The sequence below is a fragment of the Coregonus lavaretus genome (genome assembly GCF_964263955.1).
Source record: "Coregonus lavaretus genome assembly, chromosome: 15".
Classification (NCBI taxonomy): Eukaryota; Metazoa; Chordata; class Actinopteri; order Salmoniformes; family Salmonidae; genus Coregonus; species Coregonus lavaretus.
Window position 1 is genome coordinate 20,350,628 of NC_140002.1, and position 23,794 is coordinate 20,374,421.

The window sequence follows — 23,794 nt, forward strand, 5'->3', positions numbered from 1 at the left end:
GTTTTATGGGCGCGCATAATACGTCACAGGAAAGGCTTGTATGGGACTGGACTGGTGGTATCTCCCCCTGGTCGTAATTTATAACTGTCAAATAAAATCTATCTAGCTATCTAACTGAAATGGCTGTAGAGGACTCTTTGATCATCACATTTGAGGCACATGTCAGCAGGTGGCAGTGTCTTCAAATGCAGCACTTGATGATCTGAGCAACAGTTGAGCAACTTTGTGGTTGTGACGAATCCAAATGCGGAAGTCCAGTACATTTGTTTTTGCTTAGCAAGCTTGCCCGCCTATTTCTACAATTCATCTTCTTAAACTCTGATTTTAAACTTAACCACACTGCTAACCTTATGCCCAACCTTAAATTAAGACCAAAAAGCCTATTTTTGTTTTCATTAATTTTTACGATATAGCCTATTTGTACTTTGTGGCTGTGTTATCTAGTGGGAACCTCTAGCTAGCTAGCTACCTACAATCTGGCTAAAGTGTTGCGCAATATTGGAGGAAAAGTTGATTGATTATTGTGCTTGATTATCCAAGTACTAGTTTGACAAATATGCATTGGTCATCAAAATGATATCCCGAATAATTTTAAAACATATGGTTCAGAGGTTCAAGAGTTTTACTCCTGAGTTCAGGCTCACGAGTGGGATTGTTGCTGTCATTATAGTATCATTTGTTTTGTTTACTGTCACTACATATTTCGGTTTATCAGAGGATGTCTTCAGTCTTGGAACGACAGTTTTTGGCAATGGGCATGGTAAGTTAGCTAGGAGGGTCTGAGTGAATCAACAGTTATATATGCTCAGTAGCTACTTTGTATGAGAGTGTTGTAACGTTAGCTAGCTTGCTAGAATGGTGGTCCTCTGTAGCTCAGCTGGTAGAGCACGGCTCTTGTAACGCCAAGATAGTGGGTTCGATCCCCGGGACCACCCATACACAAAAATGTATGCACGCATGACTGTAAGTCGCTTTGGATAAAAGCGTCTGCTAAATGGCATATTATTATAATAATAATAATAATAATACTAATAATATGCCATTTAGCAGACGCTTTTATCCAAAGCGACTTACAGTCATGCGTGCATACATTTTTTTGTGTATGGGTGGTCCCGGGGATCGAACCAACTACCTTGGCGTTTCAAGCGCAGTGCTCTACCAGCTGAGCTACAGAGGACCACATTATTATTATTATTAAAACTTATAGCTAATGTAACAGATGGTGCCAGTAGGCTACAGCAGTAGGCTACAGCACAACACACCAGTGTAGCTTATGTCTGTCAACCCTATCATTTATGTTTTAATCCTTTCCTCTTCCTTTGCAGTGCACAAGCTCATCACATACTCCTTCCACCACAAGACAGTGACCCAGCTACTCCTCAGTATTGGGGTTCTGGTGCCCCTCTGTGGAGGCATTGAGAAGAGTGTGGGCACTGTTCGGTTCCTCCTCATGTTTCTGCTGCTCTCTATCAGCACAGGGGTGTTGTACACCATACTGGGTCTGCTACTGTTTGGTGCATCTGCCCAGAACCAGGTGGAGGGGTTCATTCCAGTGTCCCTCTCCCTTATGGGTATGGCCACAGTGCACTCCCGTATGGTTAAGGGCTTTCTTTTCGGGGTCACTGTACCCATGTTAGCCCTGCCCTGGCTGTTTCTGTTCATCATAACACTTTTGGTCCCACACACTGTCTTCCTTTGCAATGCCATCGCCATCATCGCAGGGGGGATCTGTATCCTTACTCCAACCTCATTGTGGTTCAAAATAACTGATACACTCCTCTGCAGTATGTCACAGCTTTATAAGTGTGCTTAGTAGTGTAGTTAAGTGGTAATAGGTTATAGGTGTTGTATATGAATCCTGCTGCTGAACATTATGGCATGTTTGTTTGGAAAAAATATTGCATCACTGCGTCACACATTCTCCTTAACTTGCACTGGTGAAACAGACGGAAAGGGCTGGCTCTCACTTCTGGACATGTCCGATGCCAGGGCATCAGTGCTGGACAAGAAGATGCCTTTCAGGCTGCTGAGGAACATTGGTGTCCTGTATGTCCCTGCATCAACAGAGGAGAGAAGGAAGACGGTCCACCCACCGTGAGTACTAAGAAAGCACCAGACATATCATTTATCAGACAAGACAAGAGGTCATTAAATAACAATTGCTGTGTGCAAGCCAGAGCACATAATGTACTACAGTATAATGAGGTGCAGTTATAATTGATGATCCTCAGCTGTAATTGAATACTGTACAATAGGCACCTAGTGGTCCCCCATGATTAGATAGAGAATTACTGGTATAGATAGGCTCTCTGAATTCTGTCCACGTTCTCATTGATTGCAGAATCATTCCAACCCCAGGCTCCTACCCAGTCCAAGCCTACGCTCCAGTGTCCTTTACCTCCAACCTACAGGCTACCGAGACCACACCAAAGACATTTGAAGGCTGGGCCCACTCCTACTATACACAGGGGAGCCCTGTTCAGCTCTCAGGTTATTACGGACACAACCATGGATATGGCCTCAAGCATAGCTTTGGGCCAAGTCACGGACATAGTCACGAACATGGACACAGCTGCAGCCACAGCCAAGGTTATGGACATAGTCACGAACACAGCTTCGGCCATGGACTCAGTCATGGGCATGCATCTGCCTCTCAAACCAGCAGTCACTGGGCTCCAGTGGCTCAACATCCACATTCTCAACATTCCCACCTCAGTCCACTGTCTGTGTCTGTCAGTGCCCCCCAGAGTTTCACAGCAAAGATGCCGGAGTCACTGCCAGAATCTGTGATGGTTCACCCAGGAGCACCTGTGTCTTCACTGACAGATTGATGACTTCAATCCGTAACGGCAAAACTCGCTATAGCTCGATTGAAATGTAAAGGCAATGTTCGCGAAGACCGGAAATTACATTTACATTTCAAGCGTGCTATTTTCAGCAATCACAATCCTTGTAAAAACGTCAACTCTTGGTATAACTAATAACATTAAAAAAATACAAATGTCAGTGTGGTTATAAGCCGCTATAGCTCTGAACTACGGCGATACGGATTTAATCGAGCCCATAGTTGTCATTCAATGTGTTTTCTGTCTCATGTTATACATTGAGATGTAATATGCTTGGACAAGTGTTTTGAGGCAGTACTTGAAGGTCCACTTTTTCTTCACTGATGTTTTTGGTTTTAATATACAAGCAGGCTCTGAATGTTCAAGGTCAAATCAATGCAATAAAGGGTTTGCTTGTCAGTTGATTGTAAGACCACTCCTTTTGGCTTGTGTGTTTTGTACTTTGTGTTTTTTTACACATACGGTAGACAAATCTCTTGGTACTCTTGATTTATACAACCTAGATTAAAACAACGTTTTTCAAAACCCTTAGTAAACCAGAACAGTTTTTAGTTCAAACTAAACATTTTTATCACACTAATGTATTATCAGTTTTTCCCCCTTAACTACACTTAACAAAATATAAATGCAACATGTAAAGTGTTGGTCCCATGTTTCATGAGCTGAAATAAAAGATCCCAGAAATTTTCCAAACGTACAAAAAGCTTCTTTCTCTAATTTTGTATACAAATTTGTTTAAATCTCTGTTAGTGAGCATTTGTCCTTTGCCAAGATAATCCATCCACCTGACAGGTGTAGCATATCAAGAAGCTGATTAAACAGCTTGATCATTACACAGGTGCTTCTTGTGCTGGGGACAATAAAAGAGCCACTCTAAAATGTGCAGTTTTGTCACACAACACAATGCTACATATGTCTCAAGTTTTGAGGAAGCGTGCAATTGGCATGCTGACTGCAGAAATGTCCACCAGAGATGTTGCGAGAGAATTTAAAATTCATTTCTGTACCATAAGCAGACTCCAACGTCGTTTTAGAGAATTTGGCAGTACGTCCAACCGGCCTCACAACCGCAGACCACGTGTAACCACGCCACCCCAGGACCAGCAGAGTGCCCAATGGTGGCGGTGGGGTTATGATATGGGCAAGCAATGAACAGCAACTTCGCACAGCTGTTGAAGAGTGACACAACATTCCACAGGCCACAATCAACAGCCTGATCAACTCAATGCGAAGGATATGTGTCGTGCTGCTTGAGGGAAATGGTGGTCACACCAGATACTGTTTGGTTTTCTGATCCACGCACCTACCTTTCTTTTAAGGTATCTGTGTTCTTAGAATAAAATACAAAATAGCATCCACTCACCACTAAATTAGATCCATTACATTCAGTTTGTTTTGCAATGCATCGTTCAAAAATTTTGGAAATTCAGAAGCAGGGGACAAGTGGGTGAGGTGATCAAGAGTGTGGGCTACAAGGGCAGATTATGATGTAATCTTTGGAAAATTAACTAGTCGTGCACAGTAAAGAGAAGCCATAAATGACAACCAAGACTAAATAAAGCAAATCAATGATCTCCATTTATTATTTCTTTACAAATGCATGCTTTAAAGTTACTGTTTATATACAAATAGCTATTTTGCATATAAAACTGGATCAAGTGGTAAGAGTCATGTAACACAGGTCAATTTTAAAAAGGCACATTTCTTATTTAAATGACAACATGTACCATACCATATTTGATTCTGTATCACTACAATAGTTGAGGGTTTCTCTATTAAAAGAAACACAAAATGACGTGCTAAAATGATAGACTGCTGAACATCACCCGTATATCATCCACTTGATTCTATTTCATACGGTTACAGAACCTCAGAAAATTGAAGTAAATATTTAGTATTTAGGCTTTCAACCATCAGCATAAGAAAATAAAACTAGATAAAGTTCTTACATATACATATCCCAGAATTAGTGATTATCAGAACACACATAAATGACAGTTAATAGATGTATTCATGTTGTACTGCAAGTGCACATACAATACAACACATATTGCATTGCCTAAATGCCGTGGTAGTGTCCAGCTAAACATAACTAGTCGGTACTAAGCCTTACAGTGGGAGAGCATGAGAAAAAAACACCTGGGCATTTTTACAGTAAACCACCATTTAATCTACAACCTTTTCGTTTAATGAACCGATGAAGAACAAGGCTCAATGACTAAACAGTTACTGCAATTTAAATGTAGGAATTGTACAGTACATGGTACAATATGAATGTGCTACTAGTATGCATATTTGACTAATCTTGCACTGCTCTCTGTATTTACACAACCTTCGTGCATCTGAATAGGCAGCCATGTTGAACTTGTAAATACATTTAAAGATGCAAATATAGAATGCTTTCAATGCCGTAGACATTTCAGGAGTTAATTTACAATATATTACTTTTTTTATCGCCTTGTGGGGATCTTCACAGCATGATAAACGTCCAGAGGCAATATTTCATATCATAATCACCTCTGTTTGCGCCTAGTTTCACTTACAAAAACGATGTGTAACATTCAATGTATAATATCTCCAATTTTTCTAATCTGATGGGAAACAATGAAGGTCTGCACTCTATTTTATAAAAAAATCTATTGGTTTATTCCAAAATGTTCCATAACCTTAAAAGGAGCGCGTGGACCAAATCTACACTGAACAAAAATATAAACGCAACATGCAACTATTTCAAAGATTTTACTGAGTTACAGTTCATATAAGGAAATCAGTCAATTGAAATGAATAAATTAGGCCCTAATCTATGGATTTCACATGACTGGGAATTCAGATATGGAACACGCTGTCGTACACGTCAATCCAGAGCATCCCAAACATGCTCAATCAGTGACATGTCTGGTGAGTATGCAGGCCATGGAAGAACTGGGACATTTTCAGCTTCCAGAAATTGTGAACAGATCCTTGTGACATGGGGCCGTGCATTATTGTGCTGAAACGTGAGGTGATGGTGGCGGATGAATGGCACGACAATGGGCCTCAGGATCTCGTCACGGTATCTCTGTGCATTCAAATTGCCATCGATTTAAAATGCAATTGTGTTCATTGTCCGTAGCTTATGCCTGTCCATACCATAACCCCACCACCACGGGGCACTCTGTCCACAATGTTGACATCAGCAAACCGCTCGCCCACATGGCGCCATACACGCTGACTTCTACCTGGTACAGTTGAAACCGGGATTCATCCGTGAAGAGCACACTTCTCCAGCATGCCAGTTGCTATCGAAGGTGAGCATTTGCCCACAGAAGTCAGTTACGACGCCAAACTGCAGTCAGGTCAAGACCCTGGTGAGGACGACGAGCATGCAGATTAGCTTCCCTGAGACGGTTACTGACAGTTTGTGCAGAAATTATTCTGTTGTGCAAACCCACAGATTCATCAGCTGTCCGGGTGGTTGGTCTCAGACGATCCCACAGGTGAAGGAGCCGGATGTGGAGGTCCTGGGCTGGCGTGGTTACACGTGCACAAAATTTGAGAGAAATAAGCTTTTTGTGTGGATGGAAAATGTCTGGGATCTTTTATTTCAGCTCATGAAACATGGGACCAACACTTTACATGTTGCGTTTATATTTTGTTCAGTGTACATGAAAGGCCTGGGGGTTAGGGGTCGATTTGGAGTATGAGCCCATTCCCAACCAATCTTGAATGAATTGCACTACCTCTCAGCACGAGTCTCTACAAAATGCTGTCAGTAAGATTACACAACAAGACAATAAGTACAACAAACATTCATTCATACGTCTTTCCATTTAGTGATTATGTGCTGACACGTTACCTCCAAAAACAGTTTAAAACTGTTTTCCGTTACCACTCACCCTCCACCCGAAAGAAATAGGTTAACATATGGGGTTGTGAGGGTGTGCTGTAACGTTAACTTAATCTTCCTTAGCTCCACACGTCCTGAGAGTAGCGGCCCTTGGTCATCAGCTTCTTGATGTAAGCCACAGCCTGTGTGTGTGTGAGACCTCCCACCTCCTCAACGATGTCATAGAAGGAATTCTGCACATCCCGCGCCATGTTCCGAGCATTCCTAGGAAAAGACAAGTGGCAGCCATATTTACAGTAGGCACACAATAATGATGGATTTTCTCTTTCAAAAAACCCTCAAAGCTTGTACATGTACTGTGCCTTCAGGAAGTATTCACACCCACATTTTGTTGTGTTACAGCCTGAATTTAAAATGGAATAAATTGAGATTTTCTGTCACTGACCTACACACAACACCCCATAATGTCAAAGTGGAATTATGTTTTTAGAAATGTTTAGAAAGCTATAAAAAATGAAAAGCTGAAATGTCTTGAGTCAATATGTATTCAACCCATTTGTTATGGCAAGCCTAAATAAGTTCAGGAGTAAAAATATGCTTAACAACTCACATAATAAGTTGCAATAATAGTGTTTGACATGATTTTTGAATGAACACGGCCCTCCCCCTTCCTACTGCTCATTCAGTAACAACCTGCCTGCTCACTGCCTGGTAGTCAGCAGCAGGTCACAGTGAAAAATATGTTTTGTTTGAAGAAATGCCATGTTTACCCCCCGCGACATCGTTTTCAAAGTAGCCCAAATGTTAGCAAAACTGCGGACATGGCAACCCTGCACTGAAGCATCTGCTCGTTGCATGGTAACAATAGTCTCTCTGCCTGGTTGGGTTTCTGGTGAGCAAACCAACTATTTTGTGCACTACTGCCACCTACAGTGGGATCCAGTGCAGGACAGCAGAATATAAAACACCCACTGGTACATAACATGTCATGTAATGTCACTACAATAATTGTTCCCTTGCTGTAATTAATGAAGAACAAAAAAACAGTCTGACACAAATAATTGCAATTTCAAAAGCTTTATTGAAAATGCATATTTCAAACATTTTTTGTAGTTTTTTTATTTTAAAGAATAGTGCATGTCTCAAAATATTAGAACGAGACCAATATGTGTATTTTTCTAAACATAGTTCCTGTGTCTGAAATTAAGTTTCTGTGTGTATTGGAGGAGTAAGCAATACTCAAAATATCTGTGTGTGTGTGTGTTGTAGTAGTAGATGGCCATTATTTATTCAAACATCTAAGTTTGGGCAGCAGCCACTGGAGAAACCTGTCAATCAAACAGGAGAATAAATAGTAGTTTTCACTTACACATCAGATAGCTGCTCTTTCTCTGCTACCTCATTCTATTTCTATAATTCTCTACCTCATTCTATTTCTATAAATCTCAAAAATGCCCTTGTTATGTTCTACTTCTCCTTCTTCTATTTCCTCACCTCTTCCTCAGACTCTTCTTTTCCTCTTTCTTGTCCTCCTTACTTTCTCCAACATTTTCCACCTGCTTCATGTTACTAGCCTGCTCTTGCTTCACTCGCTTTTTTGCCTTGCCCTTTTTCCTTTTGACCTTCCCTTCCTGAATAATGTGGACAAGGAGATAAAGTAATATAAGCTTATGGCTATTTTCTACTCTTGAGCTACAATATCTAGAGTTATGATATACTGTAGGACATATGGCCAATATCCCCTTCCTGTTTCCTCTCACCTGTGGGTACACTCCTGCCATTTTCTGCGCCGTTTCCTGGAGCAGCTTCCTGCTGTTCTCACTCAGGTTGGTGATGGGGGCCAGGCGAGGGCTTCCTGTATTGGTGATGGGGGCCAGGCAAGGGCTTTCTGTATTTCCTCTCACCTGTGGGGCCACTCCTGACATTTTCTGGAGCAGCTTCCTACCGTTCTCGCTCAGGTTGGTGATTGGGGCCAGGCGAGGGCTGTGGTGGTATGGTAAGTACTCCACAGCAGGCGGAGCAACAATGACAGGGACAGGGCTGGGAGGAGTCAGAGGCTTTGGGACATCCTCTGGAGAGGGCAGGGCCCGTAGGGCTTCAGCCAGGGTCCAGGGTGCTGAGGTCACAAGAGGAGAAAGGCAAGTCTGGCCAGGCACAGGACCAGAGACTTTCCCTGGGCTCTGTAATACCAGAAACAACAAACAAACTGTCAGGACAGTGCTATGTTATACACAATCTCTAGATATACTGTATAACTAATCTATAAATACATTAGATACATGACTACACTCAATAAGTAAGAGTAACTTACAAAGCGCTGGACTTCATACTTCTTTTTTTCAAGCTTGAGGAGCCTGTTCTTGGCTATGCTGGTCTTCATTTCTGCCATGCTCTCTACCATTTCGGCCATCTCTCCAGTGCATTTCTTGAAAGCCACTTTCAACCTTTCCAAGTCATTCAGCCAACTGTCCAGGTCTACTGCCTCAAGATCTCATTTTGCTGCAGTTTCTCTTCATCACTTGGATCAGTGCCCTCAACTCCTCGCCCCTCCTCCCATTGTCTTCCCTATTCACATCTTCATCCCTCAGTCTTTCATCCTTCCTCCTCCCCATCCACTTCTCAATCCAGGCTCTGAAGCATCCCTCATTCTTCTTCTGCCTCTCTTGGTTGATGTCCAGACCGTCATTGACCGTCTTCAGGCCTTCCTCCAGGTCAAGCTCTATGGAGGCCAGGTTTTCTTTAATTCTCCTCAGGCTCTCCTCATTGGTGTTGGTCCACTGTGTCTTCTTGTCCAGCTGCTGCCTGCAGGGCCGGACAGAAGGGACCACCTCCATCTGGCGTGACACCTTCTTCAGGGCACTCACAGAGGCAGGGAGAGGGATGTTGGGTTTGGCCACAATAATATGTACAGACATCGGGTCAAACAATTGAGATGTGACACACACTAGTGATGCGCGGGTTGACTCATAACCAGAAGTCCTGCGGTTATATCCACAGGGCGGGGGATTTAGGGTCATGAAATATTGTTGAATAAACAGAAAACAATACATTAAAAAATCCATAAATGTATAATTATTGTGCAAGTTATATCTATAGGCTATTTGGCATTAGTGTGTAAGCCTAAACTTTAGGGCATAACTTGACGCGCGCCAGATAGACTACACACCAATCACCAAACGCTTTAATTCAATAAGAGAAAAGCTACGAAATGGAAAGTTGAAAATAAAGAAGGGACGGCCAGAAAAGTAATGTTTGGAAAATATTTGGTGAAGTGTTAAAAGAGGATGATGGCAGTGCCTATGTTATGTTTGATGATTGTGAGGCACTATAGAAATTCGACAGTCACAAGAGGGGGATTCAAATAGGCCTATGGCACGTCAAGGGAACAAACAGCCTACTGTTCAGATGGGTTAGATGGAAACTGAAATCTGGACACTGACTGTAGATCTTTAACCTCTCACAGTCTTAATATTAACTCCTGCAGAATTAAGCATTTCTTGCAGTAAAATGATAGGCTACACCAAATGTAGGCTTTATTTTGACTCGGGAACAGCAGTGGAGAAATATGATTTCTTTCAGCATCTTGAGGGAATGCAAATGCGCAGCTAGGGACTGCTTTATCAGCATCATAAAAGCTGATAATATTTCAACCACATAAAATGTGCATCCAAGCCAAACTGAAATCTTATCAGAAACATGTCTGGTCGTTTTCAACCCGTCAAACTGATGTCATTTGGAAATTTTGCACAGAAAATGTTTCCCTTTTGATCTTAAGTTATTGCATTTTCTTCTTGATCCCTAAAAGTTTTTGGTTTATTTAGTCTTCTATCTAATTATAGACAAGTTGACTAACAAATAGCCTACCAAAATGTTGGAAATTATAAGCAGAAACATATCCAAACTAGGCACAAAAAAATCCTGCACCCCCTGCTAAGAAATCGTTCTGACGGTGTTCTATATTTGCGGGTTAGGGTCAGGTGCGGGCCTCAGATTTTCACTTTATCACATATAGTCGGGCGGTTGCGGATGGGTTATTAGCAATTGCGGGTGGGTTCGGTTGAACAAACAGCTGACCCGCGCACCACTAACACACACACACACACACACACACACACACACACACACGTAAGAGCCTACCAGTCGAGGGTCCTTCAGTGAAGCCCCTTTTCTCAGTGGTTCCTTTGAAGGCCCTGGACTGTCCTCAGCAGAGGCATCATTGCCATTATCACACTGTGTGTCAGAGAGCTAGTTGGTCATAGTCCATTCTCCACATTCAGTCAAAGAGTTACTCAAATACATGCTGCAGAACATACCAGAAAGTCTGACTCATCGAAGGAGTGGAGAGAAAGATCGTCGTCCTCTACTATATCCCTCACTTTAAGCCTTGTCACCTTTCCATCCTCCTCATCCTTCACTTTCAGCAGTGGTGTCCTCCTTTCATGATCCTCATCATCAGACTGTGTATCAGAGTCAACTAGTCAGAGACTATTCTCCTTACAGTGATGTCACTCAACAAAGACATGGTGTACAACTGTCTTACCTCAGATTCACAGTCAGTGAAGGAGTAGATAGAGATGTCATCAGAGTTGGAGGATGAGATCACCCCATCATCATTTCTATCCATCAGCCGAGTCACCCTTCCAGACTGAGGAGACAGACAAAGGCATGTACTTAGGGCAGCCATAGAATACACTGGCATTGACTGTCAAGAAAATGTTGAATATTTAGGCAATCCAACATAGTTGTACAAGTAGTGAGTAATTTATGGGTAATTGAAAATGCAAGTGTATTGAAATGCAATAAATGCAACTCCCATAACATTAGGGATGGGGCTAAAGACTTTCCATACTGTAGGATTCTTTAGCATTTCTCTGTTCAAATATTTTTTTATTGAACACACACAAGAATGGTGTATAGGTATGAAAGACATGTGTACAGTTCTTATCTAAACATAAGAGAACAGACATGAACAACAAGACCCAGAGTTCTGGACACAAAACAAATATTACAAAACACGACATACAGAACAGGGACAGGTAGAAAGAAAAAGGGTATATGTAACCCCCCCCCACTTATCCCCCCCTATTCCACCCTATTCCCCTCCCGACTGCTCGAGTGTCAGGGCCAGCACACGCTGCCCAAAGGTAGATTACAATATGACAATTGAGAGTGCGTTAAAAAGTACAAATTCACAGCACCGACTGGTCCAGGTAAGAGAGGAAAGGCTGCCAGATTTGATCAAATGTTGATAATTTATTGTTCAGAATATATCTAATTCTTTCTAAGTGTACAGTTTTTGCCACTTCGCTGAGCCATAATTTGGTAGAGGGCGCTTCCCTCCTTTTCCAAAACAACAAGATTAATTTTTTTGCCGAAATGAGACTGTAAGAGATGAGTTGTTTTTGGGAGTTGGTTAATCCGTTTAGGGAATCGGACACTCCCAGGATTATCAGAAGCGGGTCTGGGTCTATTGAAGTCTCCAGAACTTCAGAGAGGACCCCAAATATTCCACACCAATAACCATACAGACTAGAGCATAGGGCAAAGCAGTGGAGTAGTGTACCCTGCTCAGCCTGACATTTATCACACATAGGGGATGTATCAGGAAATATCCTATGCAGTTTAGTTTTGGAGTAGTGTAATCTGTGTAATACCTTAAATTGTATGAGACGATGTCTGGAGTTAATGGAGCAGGTGTGGATATACTCCAAGCTATCCTCCCAGTCTGCCACCGAAATATCAGTCCCTAGTTCTTCCTCCCATTTTGCCTTAATGGCATCTGTAGAGGGTGCGCTAACAGATTGAAAAGCGTCATATAGACGAGATATCAGTTTGTCTGAGGTGGGGCATATTTTTATGCATCCGTCAAACATGGAAGGTTTAGCATTCTCAAATGTTGGGAGGTGTTTTCTAACATAGTCTCTAATTTGTAGGTATCTGAAAAAGTTACTTCTGGGAAGGTTATAAGTTTCCCTCAGCGCTTCAAAGGAAGCAAAGGTCCCTCCTATATATAAATCCCCTATGGTACTTATCCCCAACTCTCCCCATCGCTCAAAGGTGTTATCAAGGTTAGAGGGGGCAAAGGAGGGATTCCTGGCAACAGGGAGCATGAATGATATTGGTCTAAGCTCAAAGTGGACTTTAATTTGCTTCCAGATTCGGACTGTGCTATGTATAATAGGATTGTTATGGTAAAGTGACATCTCCAGATTAACAGGTGACAAAATCACGGCACCAATAGAGAAGGGGTGACACTCCTCCCGCTCCATGCTAAGCCAGCTGGATGGCGGGGTTGCGTCATCCAGCAAAAACGTAACAGCGCGGAGGTTAGCGGCCCAATAGCAAAATATAAAATTTGGGAGAGACAATCCTCCTTCCATCTTGGATTTACATAGGTGTTTTATACCTATCCTGTGTGTTTTATAATCCCAGATGAAAGGATTGATAATAGAGTCCAGTTGTTTATGAAATGATTTAGGTATGAATACTGGGATGTTCTGGTATAGGTAGAGCAGTTGTGGGAGGAAGACCATTTTAATGGCATTAATTCTTCCGAGCAGAGAAATTGGGAGAGTTCTCCAAAACTGTTTGTTTGCCTTGAGATTTTGCATCAGAGAAGGGAAATTCTCTTTAAATAGTAAGGAGTATTGTTTGGTAACTACAATTCCAAGGTAGATACATTTTTCTGAAGATAACTTAACTGGAAGATGTTCTAGCCAGGAGGTGTTTTGCAACCGTATGGGCATTAATTCCCTCTTGTTCCAATTTATTCTATATCCCGAGAAGGTACCAAACAAATTAATCACCTCAAGAATAGCTGGAATACTAGCGTGGGGTTCTGTTACATAGAGGAGAATATCATCTGCGTATAGGGAAATCTTATTTAGAGTATCTTTAGTATTATAGCCGTGTATTGCTGAATGAGATCTGATCGCTTGAGCGAGAGGTTCAATAATTAGGGCGAAGAGCATAGGCGACAGCGCACAACCCTGCCTTGTCCCTCTGTGGAGGTTAAATCGGGGCGACATTGATTGGTTAGTGAGTATTCTCGCACAGGGGTTCCTATATAAAAGCTGGATCCAATTTATGAACCCATCTCCAATATTAAATTTCTGTAGGACCTTGAATAGATAGGGCCACTCAACTTGGTCAAAGGCCTTTTCGGCGTCAAGAGATATAACGGCAAGGTCCACGTTAGGTAACCTCTGAGAATACATAATGTGAAGAGGCGCCTGAGATTGAAGAATGAGTTTCTATTAGGGATAAAGCCGGTCTGGTCCGAATGGACCAATTTGCCAATTAAAGTGCTAAGCCTGTTAGCCAGAGTTTTTGCTAAAATCTTTTGGTCTGTATTAAGGAGGGATATTGGTCTGTATGACCCTACCTCTTCCGGATCTTTACCCTTCTTATGTATAACTGTAATAAACGCCTCATCCAAAGTAGATGGGAGAGCTCCATCCTCATTGGCCCGAACCAACATTTTGTGCAGGTAGGGAGATAGCATGTTGCTGAATGTTTTATAGAATTCACCAGGGTATCCATCTGGGCCCGGGGTCTTGCCACTCTTTAGAGATTTAATTGTTTCTCTAATTTCTTCAAGAGATATTTCCTTATTCAGGAAGTTAGAGTCTTCCTGGTTCAGGGCAGGAAGATTACAGTCCTCCAAAAAGTTATGCATAATTAAGGGATTAGGATCCGCTTTAGATGTATATAGAGTCTCATAAAACTGACGGAATCTGTCATTGATGTCTTTGGGGGAGGAGAGTAATTCCCCAGATGCAGATTTAACTTTGTGAATCATTCGGTCACTCACGTTTTTTCGAAGTTGTCTGGCGAGTAATTTGTGTGGTTTGTCACCAAACTCAAAATATTTTTGCTTGGCATAGAGAAAAGATTTAGCAATTTTAGCCGAGAGGATCTGATTGTATTAAAATTTTAAAGACATAATTTGTTTATGTTTCTCCATAGATGGATGTCTAGCATTCTCCCTATCCAGTAAGTGAATTTGTCCCTCCAGTTCTACCAATTTTTTTCTGTTTTGCCTACTGGCAGTCTGAAAGGAGATGATACAGCCTCTCAAATAAGCCTTCAGCGTTTCCCACAATAATGCTGGGGAAGTCTCTGTGTTGTCGTTGGTATCAAATAAAAATGTAATTTGGTCTTTAAGATGTTCACAGAATGTTGGTTCTGTGAGGAGCTGAGGATTCAACCTCCAGACCCTCTCGTTTGGTACGATGTCACCCAATCTCAGGGAGAAGATGAGTGGACTGTGGTCAGAGATTATAATATCATGATATCTCACATTACAGGTATAGGGGAGTAGTTTAGCATCAACCAAAAAGTAGTCAATTCGAGTATATACATTGTGAACATGAGAGTAAAAGGAGTATTCCCTACCCGTAGGATTAGAGATCCTCCATATATCAAATAAGTTAGAATTTTTTATGTAGGTATTCAAGAATTCGCTTGAATAGGAGGTAGGGGTTCGCCGGGTAGAGGATCTATCCAAATATTGGTCTAGTACACAGTTAAGGTCCCCTCCAATGACCAGATTAGTATGGGAGATATCTGGAATCAGGGCAAGGACTCTTTTGAAAAAAGAGGGGTTATCAATGTTTGGCCCATAGATATTTAGTAGAGTTACAGAAGTAGAATGGATCTCTCCTATTACGATCACATAACGACCCTCTTTATCCACAATAGTGGTTTTATGTAGAAAGGGAATTCCTTTCCGTACCAGAATCGCTGTGCCTCTCGTTTTGGCAGAGAAGTTAGAGTGATACACTTGTCCCACCCACTTACATTTAAGTCTGTTATGAGATTTGTTTTTCAGATGGGTTTCTTGCAAAAATATAATATCAGACGAAAGTGCTTTCAAGTGGGCTAGGACCCTGCCTCTCTTAATTGGTTTGTTTAAACCCTTGACATTCCAGGAAGTGAATGTAAGTCCCGCCCTCCTCTCATTTGTAGTTCCTATGGTGGCCTGCATAACATGTAACTCACTAAAAAGGTAAGAAAGCGCACCAAACCATCACGATCAGCATATGTAGCACCTACACCCGAGCAGTATCCAACCCACCCCTCCCCCCCCGCAAGCACCTTTACTCTCCACCCTGTTCCCCTACTTTCCCCAACCTTTACCCCCCCCCCCCCATCAACCCACATTTAACAGGCATACACACATAGGACAGAAATAAATATGAAAATAAAAATAACAAACACATTGTCTGGCCGATGCCAAAAAAGCACGGCGCGCCCTCGAACAAGAGGTAAAACACAAATAAAATCCCAACTATGCGCTCACCTCTCGCTATCCTAGAACTTCTACTAACATATGAACTGAGGAGGCTCCCGCACTTAAAGTGTTCAATTAGCATCTAATAAACCTAAACAGAATAAGTTGCAACTTAAACATATTGCGCACTTAAGGTTAATCTTGGGTCAATCCCTGAGATAAGCAAGATGTATCATCACAAGATTCTATTGCTAAGCAATACCGGTCTAAACATAAACCATCAGTAACCGACATAGACAGCAGGACAGTTACATATTGTGGGTTAGGAGAATTGAACAAGGATTTTGATAAATTGAACGTACCCCCCAATCAAAAAAATAACAAAGTAAATAAAAATGTAAAAAAATTAAAAAATAATAATAATAATACATTATTTTCAAATAATTTTAAAAAATAGTGATTTGAGTGGCGCAGTGGTCTAAGGCATTGCATCGCAGTGCTAGCTGTGCCCCTAGAGATCCTGGTTCGAATCCAGGCTCTGTCGTAGCCGGCTGCGACCGGGAGACCCATGGGGCGGCGCACAATTGGCCCAGCGTCGTCCAGGGTAGGGGAGGGAATGGCTGGCAGGGGATGTAGCTCAGTTGGTAGAGCATGGCGTTTGCAACGCCAGGGTTGTGGGTTCGATAAAATAATGTATGCGCTAACTGTAAGTCGCTCTGGATAAGAGCGTCTGCTAAATGACTAAAATGTAATGTAATGTAAAATGTAAATATATATATATACGCACACACATATACACACGTATACACGCACACATACATACACACACCCCAAAAAATATATACATATAAAATAAATATTCTTAAATATATACAGATACATACACACGCATACACATATACATCCATACACACACATCTACATACACAAACATGCATACCCCAGAATAATAATCTATACAAATTTAAAATATACACATACATAATACTAAAATGCTAAGAGAAAATAATAATAAAGTACAAATAATTATTATTATATGTACGCACAGGAATAATGTAAGAATTGAAAAATAAATAACGAAACAAAACAAAAATGGGGGAATATAAGTATATCCATCCGAAAGTGTCAATGATCCGACCTGGAAGGCCTCCCAAACAGGCATCGCTCTAAACCCAGTCGGAATGAAAGTGAAATTAACGTTAAGTGAGAGCTCTGACCGCCCTCCATTGGTCAGCTCATCGTATTACATGTTCGGTAGCCCTTGCTGAGACCGTTTAATACGGTTTCACCCGTTATGGTATGGTATGGTATGGATTCGAGTCCGTGAGCAGACCTTAACACACAATGACAAGGCACTCTAACCTGTACGGGGGATTGGTGTATATTCCCGGACAAACTTCTCTGCGTCCAGAACCGAGGAGAGCCAGATCTTCTCCCCGGAAGGCGGGGTAATTCTTAGTCTTGCAGGGAAGAGCAAGGCTGGGTGAAGATGGAGTTTGTAGAGTTTGGTCATGACATCTCTGTAGCCAGCGCGGTGCTTTGCCACATCGGGCGCATAGTCCTCATAGACACGAAAGGGGTGCCCTTTATGTAACAGGTTGCCCCTCATTCGAGCCTCGCGCAGGATAAGATCCTTGGTCTTGAAACTGTGACAACAGATGATTACTGGGCGAGGACGCTGGCCCGGTCCAGGCACTGGGACAAGGGCGCGATGTGCACGGTCCACTAGGGGATCCGACGCCAAAACATCCGGTCCCATTGCATCCTTCAGTAGCTTGGCGAAGAAGTCGGTGGGGCGAGAGCCCGCCTCCACCCCTTCTGCCAGACCCACAACGCAAAGGTTATGCCGCCTGGATCTGCCCTCCAGGTCGACCACTTTCACAGAAAGCCTCTGCACATTATCCTGCAATGACGTGCATAGCATCTCTAACTCGTCGATCCTACCAGCGTTGAATTCAGAAGCTTTCTCAAGGTCCACAATACTCTGGCCCTGCGAAGCGACCGTTCGAATGGTGCTCTCGATTTTAGTGTCCAGTTCAGCAATAGTAGCCTTAAGATCCTCCGCTATAGCAACACGTAGTTCTCCCAAAGCCCGGGTAAGTTCTGTAAGTGTCACGTTGTTACCTGTGCCTTCCGCCATGTTTGTCTCGTTGTTTGGTGGGGTGTAGAACTCTGATGTGGATTTATTGTCCTTTGGTCGCTTATTACTAGGCATTTTCACATAGAAAGTTACAATATTGTATTAGTAAGAAAAGTTTGTTGTAACAAGTGCAATAAAGTAAGTTAGGTTAGATTATTTCGCAAAAAAGTTGCGGGAGCCTCTCACACACAGCCGTTCACTCCAACATGCTAGCTCCGCCCCATTCTTTAGCATTTCTAATGAATGATTGTCAATTCAACCAAGCCAACCAAAATGGCCATATGAATCAACAGATTGATCTATCTGTTCTGTCTCTATGGGAACAGCAGAGATGTCTGACCTGGCTAAGAGGCTCTGGATTGATGTCCCATCCATCCCCAGATGTCTGTTCCTGCCCACAGCTCACAATGATTGGCTGTGAACAGTAAAGAAAAAATGTAACACTCTTTTGCTCATTTTGGCCTTGGAAATAACTTGGAAATAAATGATGTAGCTATCAATAAATAATTTAAGTAGCTACTGTTATGTGGTTGATTTGAATGTGACATACAGGCCTTTTGTGGATCTGAGGGGTCTGCACTGAAGTAGACTGTCAAGACAATATTCCATTTCAAATGTGGTTAGATAAGGAGGGATATCTGCACTTGCTTTTATTGTGATAACTGCAGTTTGTACATGCAGCATAACTAATGTTTATGTGTTATTGTTTTCAGGTCAGATTTGACTTACAGGCCTTGGCCTTCTGCGCACTTTGCCGGTTGGCCACATCACAGAATCAGGGGTGTTCACCCTCACTGGATTCAACTGTCAACACAACACTCCATTTAAAAGGTGATAACAAAAACAGAAGATTTTTTAAATATATATATATATATTTGATATTTAACACATAAGGGCGGCGCCTTAAAGCTCTTTTGATTCACTCATCATTACGATTCATCTTGCTTTCTGAGGGATACATTTCCATCAATTGATTGGCACAAAACATATCCTGGCACACACACGCATAAAGGGCATGTCCCAAATGGCACCCCAGTGCCCATATATTGCACTTATTTTGACCTGAGTCCAATGGGCACAGGTCAAAAGTAGTACACTACAGGGTGCCATTTGGGACCAAAGAATGTAAGAGCCTACCAGACGTTCTAAACTCCAAATCACCTTGTGCAGTGCGCACGGGTCTATCCAACCGTTTCCAATCGTAGTATTTATTCTCTGCACAGTGTCAGCTAGGGCAGACTATGCACCTGAAACAACCTGACTGAAGAAAGCGATTGTACTGATTGTATCAAAGCTGAACACAGTTTATGTAGTGAATTTATGCTTGGTTACGTCACAATAGGTCACAGTTTTATGGCCGCGCATAATACGTCACAGGAAAGGCTTGTATGGGACTGGACTGGTGGTATCTCCCCCTGGTCGTAATTCATAACTGTCAAATAAAATCTATCTAGCTATCTAACTCAAATGGCTGTTGAGGACTCTTTGATCATCACATTTGAGGCACATGTCAGCAGGTGGCAGTGTCTTCAAATGCAGCACTTGATGATCTGAGCAACAGTTGAGCAACTTTGTGGTTGTGACAAATCCAAATGCGGAAGTCCAGTACATTTGTTTTTGCTTAGCAAGCTTGCCCGCCTATTTCTACAATTCATCTTCTTAAACTCGGATTTTAAACTTAACCACACTGCTAACCTTATGCCCAACCTTAAATTAAGACCAAAAAGCCTATTTTTGTTTTCATTAATTTTTAAGATATAGCCTATTTGTAATTTGTGGCTTTGTTATCTAGTGGGAACCTCTAGCTAGCTAGCTAGCTACCTATAATCTGGCTAAAGTTTTACGCAATATTGGAGGAAAAGATTGATTATTGTACTTGATTATCCAAGTTTGACAAATATGCATTGGGCATCAAAATGATATCCGAATAGTTTTAAAACATATGGTTCAGAGGTTCAAGAGTTTTACTCCTGAGTTCAGGCTCACGAGTGGGATTGTTGCTGTCATTAGAGTATCATTTGTTTTGTTTACTGTCACTACATATTTCGGTTTATCAGAGGATGTCTTCAGTCTTGGAACGACAGTTTTTGGCAATGGGCATGGTAAGTTAGCTAGGAGGGTCTGAGTGAATCAACAGTCATATATGCTCAGTAGCTACTTTGAATGAGAGTGTTGTAACGTTAGCTAGCTTGCTAAAACGTATAGCTAATGTAACAGATGGTGCCAGTAGGCTACAGCAGCAGGCTACAGCACAACACACCAGTGCAGCTTATGTCTGTCAACCCTATCATTTATGTTTTAATCCTTTCCTCTTCCTTTGCAGTGCACAAGCTCATCACATACTCCTTCCACCACAAGACAGTGACCCAGCTACTCCTCAGTATTGGGGTTCTGGTGCCCCTCTGTGGAGGCATTGAGAAGAGTGTGGGGACTGTTCGGTTCCTCCTCATGTTTCTGCTGCTCTCTATCAGCACAGGGGTGTTGTACACCATACTGGGTCTGCTACTGTTTGGTGCATCTGCCCAGAAACAGGTGGAGGGGTTAATTCCAGTGTCCCTCTCCCTTATGGGTATGGCCACAGTGCACTCCCGTATGGTTAAGGGCTTTCTTTTCGGGGTCACTGTACCCATGTTAGCCCTGCCCTGGCTGTTTCTGTTCATCATAACACTTTTGGTCCCACACACTGTCTTCCTTTGCAATGCCATCGCCATCATCGCAGGGGGGATCTGTATCCTTACTCATTTACATTTACATTTTAGTCATTTAGCAGACGCTCTTATCCAGAGCGACTTACAGTTAGTGAGTTATTTTTTAATTTTTCATACTGCCCCCCCGTGGGAATCGAACCCACAACCCTGGCGTTGCAAACGCCATGCTCTACCAACTGAGCTACATCCCTGCCGGCCATTCCCTCCCCTACCCTGGACAACGCTGGGCCAATTGTGCGCCGCCCCATGGGTCTCCCGGTCGCGGCCGGCTATAACCTCATTGTGGTTCAAAATAACTGATACACTCCTCTGCAGTATGTCACAGCTTTATAAGTGTGCTTAGTAGTGTAGTTAAGTGGTAATAGGTTATAGGTGTTGTATATGAATCCTGCTGCTGAACATTATGGCATGTTTGTTTAGAAAAAATCTTGCATCACTGCGTCACACATTCTCCTTAACTTGCACTGGTGAAACAGACGGTAAGGGCTGGCTCTCACTTCTGGACATGTCCGATGCCAGGGCATCAGTGCTGGACAAGAAGATGCCTTTCAGGCTGCTGAGGAACATTGGTGTCCTGTATGTCCCTGCATCAACAGAGGAGAGAAGGAAGACGGTCCACCCACCGTAAGTACTGAGAAAGCACCAGACATATCATTTATCAGACAAGACAAGAGGTCATTAAATAACAATTGCTGTGTGCAAGCCAGAGCACATAATGTACTACAGTATAATGAGGTGCAGTTATAATTGATGATCCGCAGCTGTAATTGAATACTGTACAATAGGCACCTAGTGGTCCCCCATGATTAGATAGAGAATTACTGGTATAGATAGGCTCTCTGAAATCTGTCCACGTTCTCATTGATTGCAGAATCATTCCAACCCCAGGCTCCTACCCAGTCCAAGCCTACGCTCCAGTGTCCTTTACCTCCAACCTACAGGCTACCGAGACCACACCAAAGACATTTGAAGGCTGGGCCAACTCCTACTATACACAGGGGAGCCCTGTTCAGCTCTCAGGTTATAATGGACACAACCATGGATATGGCCTCAAGCATAGCTTTGGGCCAAGTCACGGACATAGTCACGAACATGGACACAGCTGCAGCCACAGCCAAGGTCATGGACATAGTCACGAACACAGCTTCGGCCATGGACTCAGTCATGGGCATGCATCTGCCTCTCAAACCAGCAGTCACTGGGCTCCAGTGGCTCAACATCCACATTCTCAACATTCCCACCTCAGTCCACTGTCTGTGTCTGTCAGTGCCCCCCAGAGTTTCACAGCAAAAATGCCGGAGTCACTGCCAGAATCTGTGATGGTTCACCCAGGAGCACCTGTGTCTTCACTGACAGATTGATGACTTCAATCCGTAACGGCAAAACTCGCTATAGCTCGATTGAAATTTAAAGGCAATGTTCGCGAAGACCGGAAATTACATTTACATTTCAAGCGTGCTATTTTCAGCAATCACAATCCTTGTAAAAACGTCAACTCTTGGTATAACTAATAACATAAAAAAAAAAAAAAATGTCAGTGTGGTTATAAGCCGCTATAGCTCTGAACTACGGCAATACGGATTTAATCGAGCCCATAGTTGTCATTCAATGTGTTTTCTGTCTCATGTTATACATTGAGATGTAATATGCTTGGACATGTGGTTTGAGGCAGTACTTGAAGGTCCACTTTTTCTTCACTGATGTTTTTGGTTTGAATATACAAGCAGGCTCTGAATGTTCAAGGTCAAATCAATGCAAGAAGGGTTTGATTGTCAGTTGATTGTAAGACCACTCCTTTTGGCTTGTGTGTTTTGTACTTTGTGTTTTTTTACACAGACGGTAGACAAATCTCTTGGTACTCTTGATTTATATAACCTAGATTAAAACAACGTTTTTCAAAACACTTAGTAAACCAGAACAGTTTTTAGTTCAAACTAAACATTTTTATCACACTAATGTATTATCAGTTTTTCCCCCTTAACTACACTTAACAAAAATATAAATGCAACATGTAAAGTGTTGGTCCCATCACAATATATTTTACATTAGTTATCTTGTTGTTTTTAATCCCACCCTTCAGCTCCACTCAACCCCTCCCATCTATCTCTTAACACCATCCATTTTTTATTTACATTTGCCATATATTTTTCAACTGTGCTGTGATGTTTCACAAAAGTTCTGAACCTTTCTATTCTCATAGTTTCTACAGATTGTAAATTAAAGATAAACATTTTTGTTAAAAGTATTATTATATTATTGATCGATTGACTATGACTTTTCAAATCACCCAGTAGTGCTATCTGCAGAGTTAGCTCCAGGTAAATGTTGCACTTCTTCTTCCTGGACCTTTGACCAAAAACAAGCTACACATGGACAGTACCAAAACAAATGATCTAATGAATCGGTCTCTTCGCAGAAAAATCTGCAGAGCTGGGATGGTTGTATCCCCCATATATATAACATTCTATTGGTTGCAAGAATTTTGTATAATAATTTTAATTGAAAAATTTTAGGTTTTGAATCCGGCGTTGTTTTGCGTATCAGTTCATAAACCATGTGCCATGGTATCGGTACATCGAAAATCTCTTTCCAACTATTTTGCAATCTATATGGCACAGCTGTCAAATTTTTTGTCCTTAAATAAAACTGATATACTTTTTTATTTATCACAATTTTCATTAACCAATTTTGGTCTTTAATGAAGACAAGTTCCTTATTTTTTCCCCCTTCCACTTGCCTCTTCCATTTTTGCGTTAATGCTGCAATTAGTTGGTTGTAATTTTGGGTAGAGCAGACATTTCCATATATTTTTGTTAGCTGCATGTGTGGCATAACTCCACTAGTCCTATTTATGATATCATTTACAAAGATTATACCTTTTTTAAACATTTTTTTGAAAAAATAATAATATAAAAATTATATTTGAGTTTAACCACATTATTTGTTGTATTATTTGTTCTGTCTTTTCTGGTGGATTAAACTGAAATCGCAACCAACTTTCTATGGCTTATTTTTAAAATAGTGATATTTTGGAGATGA

At 41.9% G+C, this 23,794-nt stretch overlaps 2 protein-coding genes across 2 annotated transcripts; one reads left to right on the forward strand and one right to left on the reverse strand.

The window, feature by feature from the left end:
* The first annotated feature begins 227 nt into the window (after positions 1–227).
* On the forward strand, positions 228–3,245 carry LOC311142681 (rhomboid domain-containing protein 2-like). Its single transcript, XM_084178335.1, has 4 exons — positions 228–760; positions 1,326–1,730; positions 1,947–2,094; positions 2,342–3,245. Exons 1-4 carry the CDS (start codon positions 574–576, stop codon positions 2,829–2,831), a joined length of 1,230 nt encoding a protein of 409 aa, XP_084034461.1. The 5' UTR covers positions 228–573; the 3' UTR covers positions 2,832–3,245.
* A 3,546-nt stretch (positions 3,246–6,791) lies between these two features.
* On the reverse strand, positions 6,792–9,879 carry LOC311142641 (uncharacterized protein; the record flags this gene model as incomplete). Its single annotated transcript, XM_084178296.1, has 4 exons — positions 8,984–9,879; positions 8,577–8,852; positions 8,167–8,303; positions 6,792–6,936 (listed from the first exon to the last, which is right to left on the reverse strand). Exons 1-4 carry the CDS (start codon positions 9,080–9,082, stop codon positions 6,792–6,794), a joined length of 657 nt encoding a protein of 218 aa, XP_084034422.1. The 5' UTR covers positions 9,083–9,879.
* Between the last annotated feature and the right edge of the window lie 13,915 nt (positions 9,880–23,794).

Excerpts from the sequence above, each read along its gene's own strand:
- LOC311142681 (XM_084178335.1), top strand. The coding sequence starts at position 574 with ATGATATCCCGAATAATTTTAAAACATATGGTTCAGAGGTTCAAGAGT. Across the intron at positions 761-1,325 it reads AGTTTTTGGCAATGGGCATG|TGCACAAGCTCATCACATAC; the intron begins GTAAGTTAGCTA and ends CTTCCTTTGCAG. Across the intron at positions 2,095-2,341 it reads AGGAAGACGGTCCACCCACC|AATCATTCCAACCCCAGGCT; the intron begins GTGAGTACTAAG and ends CATTGATTGCAG.